The sequence below is a fragment of the Glycine max genome, chromosome 9 (genome assembly GCF_000004515.6).
Source record: "Glycine max cultivar Williams 82 chromosome 9, Glycine_max_v4.0, whole genome shotgun sequence".
NCBI lineage: Eukaryota > Viridiplantae > Streptophyta > Magnoliopsida > Fabales > Fabaceae > Glycine > Glycine max.
In genome coordinates this window covers 21,450,253-21,472,408 of record NC_038245.2, presented here as the reverse complement: position 1 = coordinate 21,472,408, position 22,156 = coordinate 21,450,253, and the positions used below count along the sequence as shown (strand labels likewise).

General features: G+C 38.7%; 1 protein-coding gene across 1 annotated transcript; it reads right to left on the bottom strand.

The window, feature by feature from the left end:
* Positions 1-413: 413 nt before the first annotated feature.
* LOC100796667 (uncharacterized) lies at positions 414-2,010 on the bottom strand. The gene has a single exon (XM_003535079.5). It carries the CDS (start codon positions 1,619-1,621, stop codon positions 629-631), a length of 993 nt encoding a protein of 330 aa, XP_003535127.1. The 5' UTR covers positions 1,622-2,010; the 3' UTR covers positions 414-628.
* Between the last annotated feature and the right edge of the window lie 20,146 nt (positions 2,011-22,156).

Genomic DNA, 22,156 nt, shown 5'->3' with positions numbered 1-22,156 from the left:
TCTTACAGACTTCATCGAATATCTGAAAATAAGCATCAATATCTAAAAAGTCGAAAACAACATACTGAAAACCCAGTTAGCAGTGTCTGAAACACATCAATTTTGTCAATGCACGTATTTAAGTGTCATTTCCATGATTCAGTTATAATCAAGCACCATTGCCACCCATCAATCTCACATTTGGTTAAAAGATGCTTCTACCCTAGCTTTGTAATCATCTTGCAATGTTGGACTGACTAACATAAATGAATTCTAATAACAAATATATAAATAAATAGTCAAAATGAATGAGCTCTTTTTCCAATCAAAATTTGAAACACCAAACCAAATTTTCATCACCTACTGATAACATATTTGCATTTCAAGCATGGCAATAACAATTGACACCAATTTGATTCTGATTTCGTACCAACTACTAAAAACCTCAAATTTTCTTATTTTCATGATCCTCCGTTCAAAGCTTCAAAATTGAATTGAATACAAGAACAAGCAGCCTTGACGAACCAACCTAATGAACCTATATATCATCATTATCATAATATATATAACACTACACAAGAAAATTTCGCAGCATCAAAACTGAAACTAAAATTGCAACAGAGAAAAACACAATTCTACAGATTCAAATTCAAGCACTACTACCACCAGCTGCTCCCATTAATGCTTTCTTCAATTCCTCACTCGCTTCAGCCTCCGTCGATTTCCCGGGAAAATTACCGTAATCCGACGTCGTTTTCCTCTCGTTCTTTTTAGGGTTTTTCCCCAAAATCGAGCCTCCGCTTCGGCCGCCGACAATTTCTCGCCGGAGATCTTCCACGGCGTTCCTAAGCAACCCGTTCTCCGCCTGCAGAACCTCCATCTGCCGCTTCACCGCAAAGCACGCCTCCGCCACGTCAGCACTCGCCGGAACCCTCGGTTTCTCTCCGGCGTCCCCCTTCCCCTTCTTCGAATCTCCGCACTCCATCATGTGCTCCACGCCGATCTTATCCATTACGAGAAACGGAATCTTCTGAAACGCGTTGTTCCCCTTGAACTCCGCCGGAATCCTAACTCCCCACCGGAACTTCACGGCAGCACGTCCCCGCACCGGCAGAGTCGTCCGCGCAGCCACCTCCATGCCGGAGAACATCGAGGCGCCGGAGTCAAGAATCGAAACCTTGGCCGATTCCATCAACGGCGTTTCAGCATTATTCCCATTCTCAACGGCGTCGTTTTGCGTGTTAAAAGACCCAAACCCTTTCCCATCAAAAATCGAAGACTGCGTCTTCTTGAAAGTAAAGTCGCCGAAGCGGGGTTTGAAGTGAAGCATAAACAACGGGGTACCGGTTGTACCGGGAAGGTTAAACTCGCAGCTCATGAGCATGGAGCTCTTGAGAGGGGAACCGAAGGGTCCGGTTCCCGTTTTCACTATGAAGGAAAAAGGGTTCTTTGAGTCGTTGGGTCGATACGCAACTTTGAGAGAAGGACCCGATTCGAAGAAGGTAGAAAGGTTGAGAGTGAGTTCTTTGGATTCGCCAGCGACTATGCCGGATTGGAAGGGCATGCCGAGGATGCCGAGTGGGACTTTTGCTCTCAAGAGGGGTTTTTGCTGTTCCTCGCGGAACTTCAAAGAGGCTTTCATTCTGGGTTTTAGTGCAATTAGGATTTGGGAACCCTAGGTTTTGGTTTTGCAAGTTGGATTGGGATTGTGAATGGTTTTATAGAGGGAAAGTGGATGAATGTCTGCAGAACTCTGAAGAGATTGGAGGAAATTTTGGGATACTTGGCGGAGATTCTGCCAAAATTACTCACTGTTGAGGGGAGAGAAGCTGCAGAGAAGAGAAGAAGAGACTGTCGAGTGTAGGGGCTATTACTTCCTGCACCTCCCAAGTTGTTTCTTGCACCACCTTTATGGTTTCCAGGGAATCAGTCAGAAGGAGGAAGCAACTTGAAAGTGTAGGAAGTAAGAGCCCTAACATGGTTATGGTTGTAAGAGAAGGATTAGGCCTTTGGATTGATGTAAGGGTCTTGTGAATGGGCACCTTGATTGCCAAGTTAGCTCCCTTTCTTGACATTAAATTTGTTATTATCAATTATATCATTTTAGTCATGTTTCTACATCCTTAACAGAAGCATGTTTCTCTACCCTAGAAGATTCGAAGACCTTGATGTCGTCAAAATCTGGTTGCTTTTATCCCTCGATATTCGCAGAACTCTTTTCCATGTGTTCTATCATGCCAAATCCATGCACCACCATTCACCATCGTGATTAAGATGAAAGAACCAAGAGGTCAATCTATTATAACATTATTTATAAGCACTTTTATTATGTGTACTCTTTTTACATTCCATTTAATTGAATTTTGTTTTAGGAAATATATCGGATAAAGTGCTCGATCAGGCCGAGGGCACACTTAGCACACCCAAAACGAATACCCCCTAGGCCATGTATCCACAATACGTCTCAACCCTCAACATATGCGGATGACGAGAACCATTCAGCTTTGATTATCGCCAATAAACCCACTTAAGGGTAATTACTTGATTAGAAGTGCTTAAGCATGATTAGGAGGTGCATTACTAAACTAGTAATCAGGACGTGTAGGCTGATAGACCCCAGACCCAATAAGGTCAATATAAATAAAGGTGAATCCCCCAGGTATGAGGACTGACTAATTCTTAAACATTTACTATATCATCTACAACTCTGAGCAAAACCCTCACTTGAGAGTTGGAGTGCCTTTTGCAAGTAGCCCCCCGCTCTTTCGGACTCACTCACACCAAAGACTTCGATAAGGAACCACTAGAGAAGATCCTTCGACACAGCAGAAGACTATTCAACACAGTAGAGGACCCTTTGGCGGAAGGGTAGGTGTTCGATCCATCTGTGACAGAAACTATTTACCATCACGAAGACATTCATATGGAAGATCAGACTAACCTGTCTTCGATAGTTAGGAGACTACAAGCTCAGGTCTTTGAAATGCAAAGAAATCGTTGCCCTTCAGTACGAGAACGCCCACCCCCGAGAGACACACAGGTCACGAAAACCTAGAGTTAACCTGCTGGAAGGAGGAGAGGCCAAATCAACCTTGGTCTGCTTACCTAGAGCCACTAATATGAGTGTGCGTTTAGATGCTATTTCCCCATTCCTCAACACTTTGGGAAGATAAGTGTTGCGGTTTAAGAACCCCTTCGTCCCTAGCATCATGGAGGAGATTTTTTCTTCCAACTGGAAGAACTTGACTATGGAGAAGTATGATGGTACCACAGACCTAGACGACCATGTGGATGTGTACATTACCCAGGTGAGCCTGCACACCACGGATGATGCAATCCTCTATTAGGTATTCCCAACGTCTCTAAAGGGGTAGACCTTCCATTGGTTCATAGGGCTACCTACCAACTTCGTGGATACGTTCGGTACTCTGGCTGCCTGTTTTGGCACATAGTTTGTCACTAGCCGGCTTCATCGCCTAACGTTTGTCCCTCAACAACATCCGACAAGAGAAGAGGGAACCGTTGTGGACCTTTAAGGAATGTTTCAGAAAGGTTGCATTGAACATCCAAAACCTTGACCCAGCAGTGGCTATACACCATTTGATAACGGTGTTACGACCAAGACCTTTTGCCAACCGCCTATACAAGAAACCAACATCTGATCTCGACGAATTGTGGACAAGAGCAACTAAGTATATGCAGATGGAAGAGTTAGCCAAGTACCGGAACTAGGTGTCAGCCGATGTCGTGTTAGCCAAGAAAGATAATGATAAACCCAACTTTAACAAAGCTCGCGACAACGAGAGGAGGAATTGGCTATCGTGAAAGCTGCATTATACCCAATACACTCCTCTTACCGCTAGTAGATATCATATCAGGGATCAAGCCTTTGCTGTCAACATTTTGATCATGCCTAAAAGAGCTAACACCCCACTCGACAAAGGAATGCAATGCCTTGAAGGACAAGATAAAAGAACTCATCAAGCTTGCCTACCTAAAGGAGTTCGTCCACAAGCCACAGCCGTACAGGCTCGAGTCTAGCTGAGGGAGGGAGCGAGAACATATAGGTTGGTCAACAAGGCAGAGGAGCTAAAGCCGCTCGAGGAAGAGGGAAGAGAGACCCCTCGACCAACCGAGGCTGGTTATAAACACCATCACTGAAGGTTTCACTTAGGGTGGGGCCACCGCCTCTGCATGAAAAAGATCATCAACATGATCTCCCGACACCGAGTACCTAACATGCCCCTATAACTTTCACAACACGTGACTTCAAGGCAATTGACCCAGTGTTGAGATAGCCAACTGCAAAGTCAAGAAAACCCTTATAGATCAAGGAAGCTTGGCCGATATCTTGCTTTGGAACACCTTCAAATAGATGGATATACCCAAGTCTGAAATCCTCCCACATGATGACCCCATGTTCAATTTTGTTGGGGAACAGGTAAGGACAAAGGGTTGTATTTGGCTTTACACCAAGTTAGGGCATGAAGGGTCATTACAAAAAAGACTAAAGATATGATACATCACAGTGCATGCTCACACATTGTACAACATTTTCCTCGGCCTTCCTTCGCTCAATGTCCTCAGCATAGTTGTTTCAACCCTTCACCTCACGATGAAGTTCCCGTCGAACAGCAAGACCATTATAATTGTGCATGCCGACCAAAGGACAACTAGAGAATGCTACAAGGCCAACCTTAGGTTACACCCTCACACAAGTAAGGGAGCCCCATAAGTTGTCCATTGTGTGGAGGCTGGGATGGAAGCCAAGGAGGTAGAGGGACTAGAGCTCAACCCCAGAACCAATGATGACAATCGAGTGACATCGATAGGGGAGACGTCAACTTTTCAACTCGAACCTAAGGAAGGGAAGGTCACTCAGTTGGGGAACCATCTACCCAATGACAACAGCAGCTAGATACAGCGAGTCATCTGAGAGCACACCGACTTGTTTGCATGGTCCGCGATAGGCATGCCTAGCATTAATCCAAGCTTTCATTGTCATAAGTTAGCCATATGTAAAGATGCCAAGCCTTCTGCCCAACAGAAAAGAAAAATGGGGAAAGAGAGGTGTCGAGCAGTACAACAAAAAGTGGCCAAGTTGGCAGCCGCCCAGTTCATCAGGGAGAGTGACTTGGCTCTCTAGCTTGGTCATGGTCAAGAAACCGAACAGGAAGTGGAGGATGTGTATGGACTACACAGATCTGAATCGAGCATGCTCGAAGGATGCATACCCATTCCTGAACATCGACTGGCTGGTCGATGGAGCAGCTGAACACATGATGTTGAGTTTTCTGGATGCATATTTCAACTACAATTAGATAAGGATGGATCCTAAGGATGGGGAGAAGATGACATTCATCACTAAATCTGTAAACTTTTGTTACAAAGTCCTTCCATTCAAACTGAAAAACCCCAGGGCAACGAATCAGCGTTTGATGGACAAAGTATTCCACGGTTAGCTTGGATGGAACCTAGAAGTTTACATGGACGACATCATGGTCAAGTCTAACGACTTGACAACCCACTTGGCGGATGTGGAGGAAGTTTTTAGCCAACTCAGAAAGTATAACATGAGACTGAACCCTGAAAAGTGTGTCTTTGGGGTAAAAGGGGGGAAGTTTTTGGGTTTCATGCTCACCCACTAGGGAATATATGCTAACCCAGACAAATGTCAAGCCACTTTAGATATGAGGAGCCCCTGGATTGAGAAGGAGGCTCAGAGACTAGCCGACTGAATAGCCTCATTGTCAAGTTTTTTTACCAAGAATAGGTGAGATGGCTAGACCCATTATGAACCTCCTCAAGAAAGCCAAAAACTTTGTCTGGGATGAAGACTACAAAGAAGTCTTTCGGAAACTGAAAGTAACATTGGTGACACCTCCTATCTTATCAAAATCGGATACTAGCAAGAAGCTGATTATCTATCTTTCAATCTTGGTTGAGGCCAGAAGCATAGTGCTGGTATAGGAAAAAGGAAGTGAGTTGAGGTTGGTGTATTTTGCAAGTCGGGTACTACAAGATCTCGAGACAAGGTGATGGAAAAGGTGGCCTTCGCACTTCTTAATGTTGCTCGCCATCTCCGCCAGTACTTTTAGAGCCATAGGATCACTGTTCGGACTGATTGCCCTATAACTAAAATGTTGCGTAAGCCTGAGTTGGTCGAACGAATGATGACGTGGTCAATCGAACTTTCAGAGTATGATATGGCCTATGAGCTGAGAGGAACTATTTGGGCACAGGTGCTGGATGACTTTATCAATGAGCTTCATCCCCCCCCCCCTCTCCCCGCACTGTAATTAGAACAGGAATGATGGACGATGCATGTGGACAAATCCTCCAACCAGCATGAGAGTGGAGTTGGGGTTATCCTAGAAGGACCCAATGATATGGCCATGGCACAATCATTAGGCTTCAGCTTCAAAACCACTGACAATCAAGCTGAGTATGAGGCCCTCCTCGTAGGACTAAGACTCGGCAAAAAGGTTGGCACTCAAAGAGTCCAATATTAAAGCAATTCCAAAGTCATCATCAAGAAGATAAACAAGGTGTTTTTGATCTGAGACCCCAACTCCTAAAGTACTACCATGTGTTTGAAAAGCTCAAGGGAGAGATTAAGGAAGTGCAGGTGACTTACATAAGCTGAGAGGTCAACGACAAGGCCGATGAGTTGGCTCGGCTAGCAACCTCCCTTAAACCTAGGCAGCTTAAAACTTTCATTCTCCATTTGGTTCCTAAACCTAGTATCTTAGGAGAAGAATGCTTGTAGGTAGCAGAAGCTCTTTTTTGGATTCAAAAGGAGATACTCAAGTACTTAAGGCATGAGATACTCCCAGTTGACAAGGATAGAGCCAGAAAGATAAGAACACAAGCCTCCAGGTACACTCTAGTGGCCAGCAAATTGTATAGGAGAAGGTTCTCCTCACCTTTGCTCAAATGTCTTGACTAAGACCAAGCTAACTACATAATCCGAGAATTGCAGGAAGGCATTTGCAATTTGCACTTTGTAGAAAGGCCTATAGCCACCAGAGTTTTGAGGGTTGACTACTATTGGCCAACTCTAATGACAGATTACTCGAACTTTGTGAAGAAGTGCCTCTAGTGCCAAAGACATGGAAATCTGATACATCAGCCGACCAAAGAGCTGCATCCAATGGTCTCCCTTTAGTAGTTCGTTATTTGGGGAATGGACATTCTCGGACCTTTTCCTATAGCTTTGGGGCAAAGGAAATTCCTACTAGTGGCAGTTGATTATTTCCCCAAATTGTTGGAGGTCGAGCCACTAACAAGCATCACGCCCTAAGCGGTCCAAAAATTCTTCTAGAAAAATATCATCACACACTTTGGAATTTTGAATACACTGGTCATAGACAATGGCCTACAATTCACAAATCGAAAACTCAATGAATTCCCAAGTGGCCTCAATATCAAGCATAGGGTGACATCGGTAAAGCACCCTCAAACCAATAGGCGAGCCGAGGCAGCTAACAAGGTAATTTTGGGCGATCTGAAGAAGCTTCTAGATGGAGCCAATGGAAGATGGGTCGAAGATCTTGTGGAGATCTTATGGGTGAATTGGTGCACCCCCCCCCCCCCCAATCTACAACACATGAGACCCCTTTTTAGTTGATATACGGGATAAGTGTTATGTTGCCAATCGAGGTGGGAGAGGTCTTTCTCTAAAGACATTACTTCGCTGAGGTTTAAAATAAAGAAGCACTACAAATAGACTTAGACTTGATCAAACAAGTACGAGAAGATACGGTCATCATGACCTAGGCATTCAAGCAACGCATGACCCGATGCTTTAACTCTAAGCTCCCATCAACAGTTTGAGGAAGGGGACCTAGTATGGAAGGAATACAGAGAAGCCTAGAAGTTCTTGTTAGATCGAAATTCACCACCAACTAGGAAGGGCCCTTCAAAATCCGGCACAATTCGAAAAACGGAGCATATAAGTTAGAAGAGCTATCTGGGAAGGTTGTCCTGAGGATTTGGAACTCCATGCATTTGAAAGTTTATTATAGTTAGGTTCATCTCTGTAATAAGTGGTGTACTCTTTTTTTCCAAACTCAACAATACTTAACCAATCCATCCTTTGTACAAGATCCTTCATTAAAGTTCTTTCTTTCATAAAGATATATCTTGAACCTTTTTGAAAACCTATTAATACTTGAATGAGAAATAAAGATTAGATCAAGAGAATATATACACAACCTTTTTATACTTTCCTTAAAGGTGTGAGTTGCTTCTTCCAAGCACTTTTCTTCTCTTCTTTCTTTTACTAATAACAACACATGATCTTAACTCATTCAGAAGCTAATTGTGTTATTTTTGAGATTGTTATGATATTATGTTAAAGAGAACACAAGCTGGTTATTTATGGAGAAAACAATTATAATAGTCTATAATCGATTAAATCTACAAAGTAATCAATTAATTCAATGAAGTAATTGATTAGATTATCTTTTTAATCGATTAAAGTGTTGTTCCAAACACTTGGAAACAACTCAAGAATAATGTAATTGATTAGATACTCAAAGTAATTGATTAAAGTGTTCTTGTTCACTTCTGAAACACTTATAAAAAGAGAAGTAATCAATTATATCACATGGTAATCAATTAAAGCAGAGACTCCTGAATAAATCAGTCCTTGTCTCAAAAACAACTGTGTAATCGATTATGAGAAGGCTGTAATCGATTAAACCAATACGAGACATAACTCTGCAAGCTTCAGACAACTTGTGTAATCGATTACAATAGGGTTGTAATCAATTAAAACAGAGAGTTTTGCATTCTAAAGAAACTTTTCTAACTTAGAAACTTTTCTTTTCACTTATTGATGATGATGCATGATGCACAAAAGATATGCAACATTCAATATAACAACCAATACAAATGTCACTCAAGGGAGTTAGGCATGTAAAAGACAAAACATCTTCAAGCTTTTCTCTAAGTTTCAAGCTTTAGTCTTCGTGTTTTTCATGTTGCTCTCCCTATCTCTAACAATCTCCCCCTTTTTGGCTTTGATGATGTCAAACTTAAAAATGACATTGAGTGCATTTGGAGGGTCTGAGTCTTGAGATTAGAGTCTTGCTATTCTTAGTCAATCCTAAAAAATCTTAACACTTAAGAGAATATCAATTCATATCATCATGGTCATCATCATCATCATCATTGATGCAATCCTCCCTAGAAAGGTACTAGTCACCAGAGCCATGAGCAAGAGGCTTCATGAGGATTGGGCTAGAGTTGTTGAAGAAGGCCTTAGGGTTCTCATGAATCTCAGGATAGATTTTTGAGCCCATGGACCAAGGTTGGGTCTATTTTTCTTTGTAAATATTAGAATAGGTTTTCCTTCTTTTGGGACTTGTATTTTGGCCATTTTAGGTTTGTAGGGTACCCTACAAATTAAGGGCATCATATCCTACAAGTTAAGGTTACCTAGTAGTATAGGGTTTTAGCCTTGTATTTCAAGGCATTTTTCATAGTCTTTGTAGTAGGGACTTTTTTTGTATTTTAATGTATTTTGGGGGGTGAACTTAGCTATTAGAGGGTATGTGTTCCCATGGGGTGAGCTTAACTATTGGAGGGGTGTAACACTTGCTTCTCAAGGAAGCTTCTTAAGGAAGCTTTCTTCCATTTTGGCATGTGATGAGCTTAGCTATTGGAGGGATGTAACACTAGCTTCTCAAGGAAGCTTCAGGAAGCTTACCTAGGCTATAAATAGAAGCATGTGTAATACTTGTGGTAACTTTGATAAATGAGAAACTTGTGAGACACACTTCAAAGTTTAACTTCTCTCCCTTTCTTCCTTTAATTTTCCATGCCACTTTCTCTCTCTCATTCTCTTCCTTCATTGAAGCTTCCTGTAACAACCCGCCTCGTCGCTACGATATCACCATCCTAAACCGCGATAAATTCAATTTTTTTAAATAAAAACTCCCTTAATTTTTGTTGCCTATGAAAATAAAGATAATTTTTGTCTTGACATTCATTCACCAAACTATACACATTTACTTAGGTGAATATACATACATACATACATACATATATATATATATATATATATATATATATATATATATATATATATATATAGCAATAGTAACTCAGTACACGTCATACACATAATGGAAATTAAACTTGTTTATACATATAATTAAAAATCTAACCTTTACATCTTTTGTTCAACGAAAGGAATCATGAACCAACTATGGAGGAGTTGATTAACAAAACACAACTCTTTCCCAAAATAATCCCAACGTCATTATGTCGACTCGACGACTCCTCAACAGAACCTCACTTCTTGCACCCTACTGCTATCATTCTGCTCCCACGAACAAGGTTCGCAATCATCATAGGTATCAACTGTTAGATCAAGTGGCCTCAGAATAATTAAGAAGGGGGGTTGAATTAATTATTCCTAAACCTTTACTAATTAAAAAACTACTCTTCTAAGGCTTTTACTAAATTGTTAAGAGAATGAGGAGTAGAATAGAAACTTAATAGAAAGTAAAAGTGGAAATTAAATGCACAGCAGAAAGTAAAAAAGTAGGGAGGAAGGAGACAAACACACAAGAGTTATTATACTGGGTCGGCAACAACCCGTGCCTACATCCAGTCCCCAAGAGACCTGCAGTCCTTGAGATTTCTTTTCAACCTTGTAAAAATCCTTTTACAAGCAAAGATCCACAAGGGATGTACCCTCCCTTGTTCTCTTTGAACCTAGTGGATGTATCCTCCACTAGAACTGATCCACAAGAGATGTAGTCTCTCTTGTTCTCAGTCAAACCCAAGTAAATGTACCCTCTACTTGTACCACAAAGGATGTATCCTCCAATGTGTTAAGACAAAGATCTCAGGCGGTTAAACCTTTGATACTTTGTGAATGGGGATACAAAAGAATTCTCAGGCGATTAGTCCTTTGAACACTTTTGTATAAGGGAATGGGAAGAATCAAAAGAATTCTCAGACTATGTCATTTTGAATTCTTTGACAAGGAAGAAGGGAGACACAAAAGAATTCAGGCGGTTAGTCCTTTGTTCTTTTGGAAAAGGGAGAAGAGAGACACAAAAAGAATTCAAGCGGTTAGTCCTTGGCAAATTCTTTTTGGCAGAGGGAGAAGAGAATAAAAAGATGAATAACACAAGTTTTCAAGGTTTAGAAAACCAGAAAACTTTGGAAAGCTTTTGGTACCAAGAAGAAGAAGAAGTTCAAAGAGATTCAAGGCTTGTAAAGGATTGTATGAATAAGTGTTCAAGATTATTGAAATACAAAACAAAGCCTTGCTTTTATAGACTCTTCATGTCTGGTCAAGACAATCATTAGAAGAGTTATGACTTTTAGAAAAACTTAAAAACCAATTTGAAAAAGTCAAAAACTATTTGAAGAGTTACATCTTTTGATTTTATTCAGAAACAATCACTGGTAATCGATTACCAAATTAGTGTAATCGATTACACAAAGCTTTTATGTGAAAGGATGTGACTCTTTACTTTTGAATTTGAATTTCAACGTTCAAAGGCACTGGTAATCGATTACCAAAATTTTGTAATCGATTACAGCTTTTTGAAATTAATTGGAACGTTGTAAATTCAATTTGAAAACTTTTTCAAAACAATTTTGCTACTGGTAATCGATTACAACAATCTGGTAATCGATTACCAGAGAGTAAAAACTCTTTGGTAAACATGTTTTGTGAAAAATCCATGTGCTACTCAGTTTTTGAAAAATCATTTTCATACTTATCTTGATTAAGTCTTCTCTTGATTCTTGAATATCTTGAACTTATCCTTTGATTGACCTTTGAGCTTTTTGTCATCACCTTTGTCATCATCTTTTGTTATCATCATTGTTATCATAAAAAAATCTTTGAATCACTTTTGATTCACCATGAAGCTTTGCTTCTACATTAACCACACGATACAAAATTGCAAGGGTGAGTTCATTATAGAAAGACCATGTTCATACAAGGGACATCCAACAAGGTCACTGCACCCCCCCCCCCCATGAACATACACAACATGCACATCTCAATGCATTTCCAACATCATCAACATTCCATTTCAATATCATTCTCAACATAAACATCATCTCATCTTAATGACATTATCAACAACAATAACAACAACCTCATTTCATATTCACATAATCGTCAATAATAACATCAATTCATGTTGACATGATCTTCATTAGCAACGTCATCTCAAATCAATATCATCATAAATATCAACATCACCACATATCAATTAAAGTCATCAATAGCAACATCAACAGTAAGTCACATTCCTTATATACATATTTCTTTCATGCCTGAGATTCACACTCCTCAGGTCTTCAAACAACACAAGTCAAATAAAGACAATAAGTTCATTCATCAACAATAAATATATCGCATCCCATTCGTCAAAAACATAGTTTTTCTTCAAAACCAGCATGCACATCAATAAAAATTATATCACATCCGATTAGTTAAAAACGTTGTTTTCTATAAAGGAAAATCAGCATGCAACAAAGACAGGCATATATTCTCATAGCTAGGTTCCCTGACCCTAACTTTGGTGTCAAAACAGTAAATTTTATAATAAACTCCTCTCACCTATCGTGAGTTTCCCGTCGGTTCCTCTTTGCGTCACTTAGAGGTCTCTTTCTCGTTCACGCTTGTCAGTCCAACGCAAGTCTCTATTACACCAAAATGAAGGAAATTACTATGAATTTCAGAAATAAAGTTAACAACAATACTCTGAGTCAAATACTCATGTCACTACATGAAAGGGTTGAGGGTTGTTTCAGATTTTACGAAAGGAACATCATTTTGAAATTCCGATCACGCCAATGTGATCGGGGTTCAATGAAGATCACGAAAATAACACTCATTTGATAAAAAGATAACTTTTACAAAGTCTCTTTCTCTAAGGTTTTTCGAAGGAAGCGTAAAACATACAATGATGGTTCCAAAGTCAGAAAAGATGCAAAGATAAGCTTAAACTACCAAGGAACAAGCTTAAAATCACGGTTACCTCAAAGAAAACTGCAAAGGTCAAATTGGGCTTCGTTCTCTACCGAAACCTTGAGACAAGCTTGGAAGATTCCACTTCGATTAAAGGGTTCCTCTCGGTGTGGGGTTTCAACGGAGAACTATGGCAGCTTGCAGTGGCTATCGGTGGTTGTGGGTGGTGGACAAGAAGCTTGGGGCATTGAGGAAGGGTTTTGGAAGAAAGAAGGAGAAAGGAATGGTTGTTTTCCAAGGCTACACGAAAAATAAGACTTGAAACACTCAAGTGTTTCTACTCTCAGGAAAAGAAGCTTTTCTCACACACCAAAAGACATATTGTAGATCGTAACGATCAGGTCGTAGAAATCTGTCCTATGAACCTCCAGACCAAATTTCGAGAAGATCTAACAATTAACGATTGCAGAAGGGCGCTTTTACCAAGGTAGCTTCAGGTAGCTTCCTTGAGAAGCTTTTCTCGAGAGGCTTCCTTGATAAGCTTCCTCGTGAGGCTTCTTTGAGAAGCTAGAGTTTTAACTACCCACACCCTTATAATAACTAAATTCACCTCCTTGAAATAAAACATGGATAAAACAACACAATAAATAAAATTAAACATCAATTATAATTACTAATAATATTTCAGGGTGTTACACTTCCTCTTTAAGTTTCTTATCCAAGGCACTCTCTTGGTGGTGAAGCTTCTCCTTCCATGGCTTATTCTCTAGTGGATGACGTATCCTCTCATCTCATCTTCATTATCTTTTGTTGCAACTTCATGGCTGAAAATCACCATTGAAAAACCTCATTGAAGCTCAAAGATCCAGCCTCCATAGGAACTTCTCAAGCAAGCTTCCATCAATCATCATATATCTTACTAAAGATATAACTGATGCTAATGTAGTGCAGTCTGCTAGTTCATCTCCCAAATGCTTATGTAGTACAAGCAAATATGCAATACATCAATTCATCTCCCCCTTTTGGCATTAACAAAACCAAAAGGTTTGAACTTATACACAGATCATACAAATGAAGGGAAAGCATTTCATTAAAAAACATTACAATCATTAATCATAGAATCATGAAAACTTACCTATCATAGTAAGACACACAAAACAAAACAAATCAACAGACAATAGAACCAAGCACAAGAACATAACTGCTCTTCATCCTTATCCGGGTTGAGAAGGTTACTAAGGGTTAGCCTAATTTTTGTGTTCTCTAGCCTAGTGGTAATGTTCTCTAAGGTGTTGTGAACATCGGCTGAGTGTTCTTGATGGAGGTGAAGCATGCCATCCATCTTTTGAATCATAAGAGACTCAAAAAGACTTCATTGGTGTGCAAACTCTTGTTGAGCTTCATCTTCCGCTTCTTCTTCCATCTGGTCCATGTTTGTTTCTGTTGGTGGCTCTCCAGCCATAATCCATTCATGTTCAACAAATCTCATCCCAAGCTTCTTGAGATGCCTTTTGGTTTTCTCATTAGATGCTCTGGTGAAATCAACTATCTCATTAAAGACATCGATATGAAAATAATCAATGAATCTAGAGGCTAGCACAACATACAAAAACACATAATCCACTAACCGAAGGCTCTTCAACATGATATTTTCAATCAGAAGCACCCAATTCACTTGAATACCTGATTTTAGACCATACACGATTTGTAAATCGTTGTCAGTCACCTGTGCATGGTTGCTAGACATTGGTGTGAGAATGTATGTTATGAGATACACAAGCATTCTATCTTTAGCAATTAAACCACCTACATCTAAGCGATTCCTCAGATTCCTTGTTGAGCCAAGGAGCATACCTCTGTAAGTTTGCATCTTGTTGTAACCATCAGCAGATTCTTCAAACTTGCGGGCTCCACCCATGTCCAGTCCGGTTACTACCTTCTAAACTACAGCATCGATAACCATTTCTACACCATTAATAGTACAAAACATATTACCTTCCAAATCAGCTTGGGCACAAGTATAGAAGACCTTCACCAGCTTCGGGTAGAAAGTTCCTTTCATCTGTATAAACTTGGACAGACCCTGTGCTTCGAGTAGATTAGGGAAGTTAAACCCTTGTTGAGAAAACCACTCCAAGTCCAAAAACTTAGGGATTCTCGCATTATTCACTGCGTATATAATCTTGAAATCGTTCTTCTTATTCTCATCTATGAACCACGTGTCAAGCCTGTTGAGAGCAGGCTAAAAGCACTTTTCTTGCTTCCTCTTGGAGGACTTGGCCTTCTTTTGAGCTCTGGAGGGGTTGTTAGCCATCTTTAGAAGAGAAATAGAGGGTTCATAGGTAGAAGAAAGTTAGGGTTTCAAAAATGGTAATTTAAGGAGGTGTTGATGTGATTGAAGATGGGGTTAGGGTTGCCTTTTATAGAGGGATAATGACGTTCTGGTTGGCTGAGGTAGGTGGCGGGAGTAAAAGTTGGAGTAATGGAGGTTTTGATGAGATGAAGATGAAGAAATGTAACAGATTACACGCAACAAACACACAAGTAATTGATTAAAATGACATAGTAATCGGTTAAACTGGCCCTTGTTTTCACTTAAAACCAAAAGATGTTATAAGTAATCGATTAAATATGCCAAAAAAAACTCCCCCTAAGGCCATGGTAATCGATTAAAATGTTAAGTAAACGAAATCCATCCTGAACTCATACATATAAGCATGTAATCGATTAAACATATAGGTAATTGATTAAAATAGACGACTTTAAACAAAAACACCACAAACACATAAAGCGGTAATCGATTAAAATGTGGGGCAATCGATTAAAATAGAAGATTTTCAAAACTCAAAGCACATACCAAGCAATGGTAGTTGATTAAATTATGGCGTAATTGATTAAAACATAAAGTTTTGAAAAATTGATCATGCAACTAACATACAATATTCGATGAAAACGAAGAGTAAACACATGATTTTATGAAAAACAAATGAGTTAACACACAACTCAACAAACTAAGACACATCAAGAGTAATCAAGTGACACAGAAAGCAATATGCAACAAATAATGTGTATTAAACAAAAATTTATTCTATGCTAGATCCATCTAAAATGCCTAGTTCATTTCTAATGAAGAATAACCTATCTCAAGTAAGTGGTTTAGTGAAAATGTTTGCTAGTTGATGCTCACTATCTATGAACTCAACGCAGCAATCACCTTTTAACACATGATCTCTAAGAAAATGATGCCTTATTTCTATGTGTTTAGTCCTGGAATGCATGACAAGATTTTTAGTTAGATTGATCAGACTTGTGTTGTCACATCTTAGAGGAATGTGATCAAGGTTTACTCCAAAGTCTTTAAGTTATTGCTTCATCCAAAGACTTTGAGCACAACAACTTCTAGCTGCTATATACTCAGCTTCTATAGTGGAAAGTGTTGCATAAGCCTGTTTCTTGCAATTCCAAAACACTAGGGAGCTTCTTAATAGGTGGCATGTCCCACTTGTGCTTTTTCTATCTAATTTGCAACCTGTAAAATCAGAATTTGAAAAGCCTATTTAAGGAAGTACCTTTGGGATACCACAAACCTACATTGGTTGTGCCCTTAAGGTAATTAATGATCCTTTTAACGGCTATTAAGTGAGATTCCTTAGGATTGGTCTGATATCTCGCACATAAGCTAAATATTAGCATGATATATGGTCTACTTGCAGTTACATAAAGAAGTGATCCGATCATACCTCTATATCTTGACTCATCCACTAATTTACCTTTCTCATCTAAGTCAAGGTAGGTTGAAGTTGTCGTTGAAGTAGATGCTTCTTTGCATTTTTCCATACCGAATTTCTTGATTAGTTTTGTACATTATTTGGTTTGGCTAAGGAAGGTTCCATGTTTCATCTGTTGACTTGGAGTCTAAGAAAGAAGTTTAATTTTTCCATTATAGACATCTCAAATTCTTTATGCATACAACTTGAAAATTCCTTACACAAAATTTCATTAGTAACACCAAATATAATATCATCAACATATTTCAACAATTAACAACTCACTATTTACTTTCTTAATAAGCAATGTTTTGTCAACTTGGCCTTTAGTGAAAGATTGCTCAATTAGAAAATTACTCAATCTATCATACCATGACCATGGTGCTTGCTTCAAACCATACAAAGCCTTTTTTCAGTCTGTAGACATGGTTAAGATGTTCATAGTCCACAAATCCTGGTGGTTGATCTACATACACTTCTTCTCCAATGAGACCATTGAGGAAGACGGTCTTCACATCCATCTGAAAAGTTTGAAATCCATGATACTTGCAAATTCTAGCAACAATCTTATGGCTTCTAACCTTGCAATTGGAGTGTAGGTTTCATCATAGTTGATTCCTTCTTCTTGGTTGTAACCTTTTGCAACCAATCTTGTTTTATTCCTCACTATGATGTTAGATTCGTCAAGTTTATTTTGAAACACCAACTTAGTTTTGATTGATTTGTGAGAGGTTGGTTTAGGAACAAAGTCTCACACTTCATTTCTCTTAAACTGATTTAGCTCTTCATGCATTGCCATCAACCATTGTTCATCGCACAAAGCTTCATCAATGTTTCTTGGTTCAACCTAAGAAACAAAAGCCATGTTGTTACACAAAATCTTGAGTCTAGAACGAGTAGAGACACCCTTTGAGATTTCTCCAATAATTTTATCCAAAGAGAGGTTTTTCTGAGTTCTCCATTCTCTAGGAAATTCTTTAGGCGTTGTCGTAGAGATATCTTTGCTTTGTTCAAGCTCTTCAGCCTTGATGCCATCTTCAAGAGCATAATCTTTTTCCTAAAAACCTGCATCTTCTTCTAAAGAATTATCTTGAACAATAGAGTTAGTTTCATCACAAAATACATGTACATATTCTTCAACATTTAGTGTTCTTTTATTGAATACTCTATATGCTTTACTATGCAATGAATAACCAAGAAAAATAGCCTCATCGGCCTTTGCATCAAATTTGCCAAAAGATTCTTTACCGTTTTTTAAAACAAAACATTTGCAACCAAAAACTCTTAGGTGAGAAATATTTGGTTTTCTTCCTTTATATAGTTCATAAGGAGTTTTCTTCAAAATAGGTCTAATAAGTACTCTGTTCAAGGTGTAGCAAATAGTACATACAACATCAGCCCAAAAGTACTTAGGTAACCTTGTTTCATTTAGAAGGGTTCTTGCACCTTCTTCAAGGGATCTATTTTTCCTCTCCACAACACTATTCCGTTAGGGTGTTCTTGGGGTAGAAAAATTGTGGTGAATTCCATTTTCTTCACAAAAGTTTTCAAAAGACTCATTTTGAAATTCACCTTCATGATCACTTCTAAATGAAACAATGTTGAGACTTTTTTCATTTTAAATCACCTTGGCAAGTTTGCAAAAAGCGTCAAAAGCTTCATTTTTCATTTTCAAAAACAAAGTCCATGTGAACCTTGAGTAATCATCTAATATAACTAAGCCTTAGTAATTACCACCCAAACTCATAGTTCTAGAAGGACCAGATAGATCAATATGAAGTAGTTCAAGGGGTTTTGAAGTAGAAACAGTTTTACTTTGAAAAGAGTTTTTAACTTGCTTCCCTTTTTTACAAGCTTCACACAATTTATTTTTCTCAAACTTGAGTTTTGGAAGACCAATTACTAAGTCTTTCTTAACTAGATGATTAAGATGATGCATGTTTATGTGTGCAGTCCTACAATGCCACAACCAAGAGTCATCTATCTTACCAAACAACTCAGCTCCTAAAATGATGCATGTTCAATATTTAACATATAGATATTACCTACTCTCTTGCCAATATGGACATCCTGACCAGACATAGCTTCACTAATAAGACAATAATTCTTGTTGAATTCAATTTTGAAGCCTTTGTCACATAGTTGACTAATACCCAAGAGGTTATGCTTTAGTCCATCCACATATAGAACTTTCTTTATCTGAGTTTTGTACTGATTTCCAATATTTCCTTCTTCCATTATCTTTCCTTTGTTATTGTCTCCAAAAGTGACATATCCTCCTTCTTTTGACACAAAGTAATGTAGCTCCATGTGGAGCTTGTAAGCCTTGGATCTTCTTCATCAACAGAGTCCTTTGTTTCTTGAAGATCAATGGAAGCGGAATGGAGAAGGAGGAAAGATGATTGGAGACACCACTTTAATGAGAAAATGAGTCAATAACAAACTCACCACCATAGGAAGCCATGGATAAGAGCTTGAAGGTAAGAGAAAATGAATGGAGGGAGAGGGAAAGAAGGGGCACAAAATTTATGCCTCAAATGAGGTCTGAACTTTGAAGTGTAATTTCTCAAATGATCAAAGTTAAAAAAAAATGCACACACAAAGCCTCTATTTATAGCCTAAGTGTCACACAAAATTGAAGGGAGATTTGAATTTTTATTCAAATTTCACTTGAATTTGAATTTGAATTTATGGAGCCAAATTTAGAGCCAAAATTTCACTAATTATGATTAGTGAATTTCAGCTATGGTTCAGCCCACTAATCCAAGATCAAGTCCAAAATTGTCCACTAAGTGTTCTTAGGTGTCATGAGGCATGTAAAGCATAAAGGACATGCACAAAGTGTGACTATATGATGTGGCAATAGGGTATAACAAGTAAATGCTCACCTCCCCCTTAGGCTGGTCCAAAATCTAATTGGATTGAGCTTCTCACAATTCAATTAAATTTCTTTCCAAACACACAAATCAAATAGTGCACTTAATGCATGTGAAATTACAAAACTACCCCTAATACAAAAATTAGTCTAGGTGCCCTAAAATACAAGGACTAAAAAATCCTACATTACTAGTGTACCCTCTCTACACTATGTAGCCCTAAATACAAGGCCCAAAAATAATGAAACTCTAATCTAATATGTACAAAGATAAGTGGACTCATACTTAACCCATGGGCCCAAAATCTACCCTAAGGCTCATGAGAACCCTAAGGCCTTCTCCTGTATTTCTGGTCCAATCTTCTTAGAGTCTTCTATCCAATGCCCTTGGGGGAGGATTACATCATCTCCTCTCTGCAAACATGTTCCATCTACACAATCGTGTCCACCTTCATCCCCATCCATTTAAAGAGATTCAAAAGAGTTGTTCCAAGGGAACCCTTACAGATGCTCAGAGATTTCCTGTAGCATTCATTAATGGTAATCTTGCATCTAAATCTCCCTACTCTGAATTCATCTCTATTGAACCTGTTGAAAGGGAAACCATTAGTGTCCAAGCTCCTACATGGACGAAGTATGACTATGAGCACACATCATCTGAGGCCTTTAAAGCTCTACCAACAGATGTCATAGTTTATCTTCCACTTCCACAATGGACTTGTCAAGTCTAGTGCAACCAAACATTATTAAGATGCCTCCACAATGGCTTGCACCTGGCACTCAACAATGAGTTCGTCCCTCAATAAAGGTCTTCCCAACATAAGCTTGGCGTAACCTTTAGAAATGTAAAGACAAGAAAAGCACACAAAACATATATCTCTAGGGATCTATTTGAAAAGCACAAAAGGGACCCCTCGCAAGAAGTTGAACCTCCGAAGAGTGAATTTCAAAAGAAGGTGAATTTATGGACGCATATCACAAAGCTTTTACCAGTGCATCCAGCTGATCTTAATCTAACCTAGGAAGAATACTTATCTCTTGGAAATCTTCATGCACAAATGTATGAAAGAGATCAAGCCACTGCCTACCCTTTTGGTCTACACATCTCAAGGGTCATCAATGTCAAGATAATAGTTGACAAGGTGTATTCATGTCTCTCTGTTTGGGATGCTACTAAAAAGAAAGTCTTCAAGTTGTACTACAATGAGGAGATGCCTTTAAGGAAAATAAGTTGGAAATAGTCAATCACCCGCATAATTGGAGCTTCCTGTTTAGCATGAAAAGGCTTGTTCGTGCTCCTAATGCTTATGATGCCAAGACCTTCTAGAACCAGATCCTGTGGACAGACACTAAAAAAGCCTCCACTTATGGTTATGATGGAAGGTATAATGTTGAGGACCATGACGTCATGCAAGTGTTATGTCCTGTTAGGAAGTATCACTATGATGATGCTTATGTCTGCTTTACAAAGGACGCTGACAATAACTCGTTCTTTCAACGCATACTCCAACTTCCTACCATTCAATATGAAGGGACTTATAATCTAAAGAAGATGACTAAAGAACAAATGATAGCTCATGTGACTCAACTCCATAAAGCTCAACAAAATAAGAAGGTTGAAGAAGAATAAACTATTGGTTTTGCTGCTATGAAAGAAAATGCCACCTCCGTCCAAGTTGAAGCATATGCTAAAGTCGTGGATGACACCATTATACGTGGGGTCATCATTGATCTTACCAACACTAGTGTCATGGACGAAACTCCTGAGGCATCCAATGTAGCCATAGCTGATGAAGTTGAACACAACACTATAGAGCTTGCGTCCAAGAAGTCAATAACTTCAAATGAGGCTACTTATAGAGACAAGGGAAAACCTGATGTCATCATCATCTACTCCATTAGTTTAGGACTTGCTCCTCTAAATTATGCACAACCTACTACTATTACTAGAGATTAAGTGCAAGACATTATAGGGCAAGTAGTGTGTTAACTCGTTGGCAAGTGTACCAAATTTGTCACAAGTAGTAAAGTACTCGGAAGTTCGAGTGTCGAATCCACAGGGACTTTGTTTGTACTTAGATTAATGCAAACCTAATCTAAAAGCAATAGATAAAGAATTTAAAATAAAGATAAGAAAATATAGTAGATAAGATAAAGATTTAAAAGAAAGGATAAAAGATTTAAAGATAAATATAGAAGATAAAATATTTAAACTAAGATATGATAAAGATAAGAGAAAATAGAAGATAAAAATAAGATAAGAAAAGTAAAAGATAAAAATAGGAGATAAAATCAGAATATGATAAGGTTGGGACCTGGCCTGCCTTGTTTGCCTAGGATGTATGAGTTTATGATTTTTCTTTATCAATTTAGGTGACTCTGTTCTACCCACATCTGTTCAATTACTTGCCCCTGATTCCTCACGATGACAAGCCTATTTTATTTATCTATCTTCCAAATTCCTTTGCAAAGACTCAACAAATAAAATGCATGAAGTATGAATTCTAGATGTTTGCAAGAATGCATAAAATAATCATTCTATTCCTAGCAATGACTTTCTTATGAAATCCTTTCTTTGTGTTC

Bases quoted from the DNA above. Each gene is read 5' to 3' on its own strand.
- LOC100796667 (XM_003535079.5), bottom strand. From the start codon at position 1,621: ATGAAAGCCTCTTTGAAGTTCCGCGAGGAACAGCAAAAACCCCTCTTG.